Raw genomic sequence first — 1,528 nt, 5'->3', positions numbered from 1 at the left:
CAGCATCCCTCTCCCCTCTCTTCATCCTTTCCAAATGCCTTGGCCCAGCAGGTGGGGACAAGAGGTGATCCAGTGCCACCATAGTAGCGATGGCAGAGGCCCCATGACCTGATCCTGCTCCAAAGGTACCCCAGGAGCTTGGATGGTTTATTGAATAGTTTAGGTAGGGTCCTGCACTGTTGGTTACAAAAAATAATCCTGCAGGGTTATGCTGTAGAAATTAAAAATAAAAGTTGTATATTTTTTAAATACACAGCTCTTGTATTAAAAAAAAAAAAAAGAAAAAAAAAAACCAAAACAAAACAAGCATCTTGGTTTGTCGTAAACATCCGTATAAGGAATGCGTTTGGTCCGGAGCAGAGGGCAGCACAGGAGAAAGCCACTGGGGTGTCAGGATCACGCTGGTGCTGTCAGGGAGCTGTGGGGATGGAGCTGCGTGCTGGAAGGCGGTGGGTCGTGGTCCCGCTGATGGAAGCCTGCGTCTGGCGGGGGCTGGAGAGAGCGATACCCCATGGGGTCAGGAGCTGGAGTGGTGAAAGTGCCTTGGGAACGCTTCCTAAAAATAGCTGGCTGCCTAAAATCACCGGCTCCCCCGCTGCAGCCCACAGCGACAGAGGGCATTGGGGACCACAACACCACTGGATGCATCCTGCAGGCTCTGACAGTCCCTGGGCATCCTGGGCGATGCTGGTGGCCCGGCTGTCCCCATGGCGAGAATTGGGCGATGCCATCATTGGCACATCCACGCCAGCCCGGTGCCCCGTGTACCCTCTCCGCACCCCAGCTGCCAAGCACCCCGGCACGGCGCACTTGCTTGCAGGGTTTTATTGGGAACAGCGTGGTGACATGCAGGGGCTTCACTGTCCCAGGGCTGGCTCCTCCCGGCCCGGCACTGGGCGTCTTTGGTCTACGGCAGCTGAGTCTTGTGCATTCGCAACAGTTTGTGCCAGGGCTTGTGGCTGCTCACCCTCAGTGCCTGTGCCAGCCTGCGGCTCCTCCAGCCCGGCACGGGGCCAGTCCTGCGGCGTGGCACCTACAGAGGTCACAGGTGCTGGTGTAAACATGGGGGGACCCTTGGTACCCCAATACCTGCTTTAGCAGGGAGGGGACCATCTCACCTTTAGCATCCGAGGTTGGTCCGGGCTCACCCTCCATCTCTGAGAGGGACTCGTGCTTGGTCCTGTGCCTGAGCACAGGCGAACGCCGCAGGCGCAGGGGAACAGTGCCCACTGGGGGAAACACAGCCCAGCTCCATGTTAGGGTGGGGCATAGTGGCCTGGCTCCTGCTGGAACTGATCCCAGTGCCAAATTCCCTTTGGGAACTTCTCAGTGCAGCAGTGCCATTGTCTATCACCCACCAGCTGGGACAGGGACCATCACCACGCGCATGGAACGCCACCACCCACCTCTGCTGGTGTTGGGTGCAAGGAGGGGGTGGGGTCCCACTTCAGACCCAACTTACTTCCCAGCTCTGCCGGGCACTCGGGCTCCCTGAGCTGCTCCTCATGGACGGACAACGCTCGGCGGC

The 1,528-nt window shown here is 58.2% G+C and overlaps 2 protein-coding genes across 2 annotated transcripts in view; one reads left to right on the top strand and one right to left on the bottom strand.

The window, feature by feature from the left end:
• LOC108448329 overlaps positions 1-253 on the top strand; it is a 7,382-nt gene extending 7,129 nt beyond the window's left edge. Inside the window, exon 14 of the mRNA XM_017740922.1 lies at positions 1-253. This exon is cut by the window's left edge and continues 291 nt beyond it. The gene's annotated coding sequence lies outside the window, so the exon portion shown is untranslated.
• Positions 107-1,528, bottom strand: part of CARMIL2 (capping protein regulator and myosin 1 linker 2) — a 22,748-nt gene continuing 21,326 nt past the window's right edge. Inside the window, exons 37-39 of the mRNA XM_017740803.1 lie at positions 1,463-1,528; positions 1,119-1,229; positions 107-1,033 (exon numbers count right to left, since the gene is read on the bottom strand). Of these exons, the coding sequence (XP_017596292.1) occupies positions 858-1,033; positions 1,119-1,229; positions 1,463-1,528 (353 nt within the window). The 3' untranslated portion in view covers positions 107-857. The remainder of the gene's footprint in view (positions 1,034-1,118; positions 1,230-1,462) is intronic.

The sequence above is a fragment of the Corvus brachyrhynchos genome, unplaced genomic scaffold (assembly GCF_000691975.1).
Source record: "Corvus brachyrhynchos isolate BGI_N302 unplaced genomic scaffold, ASM69197v1 scaffold26, whole genome shotgun sequence".
Classification (NCBI taxonomy): domain Eukaryota; kingdom Metazoa; phylum Chordata; class Aves; order Passeriformes; family Corvidae; genus Corvus; species Corvus brachyrhynchos.
Note: the sequence above shows the minus strand (reverse complement) of the source record. Positions and strands in the feature narration are given on the sequence as shown.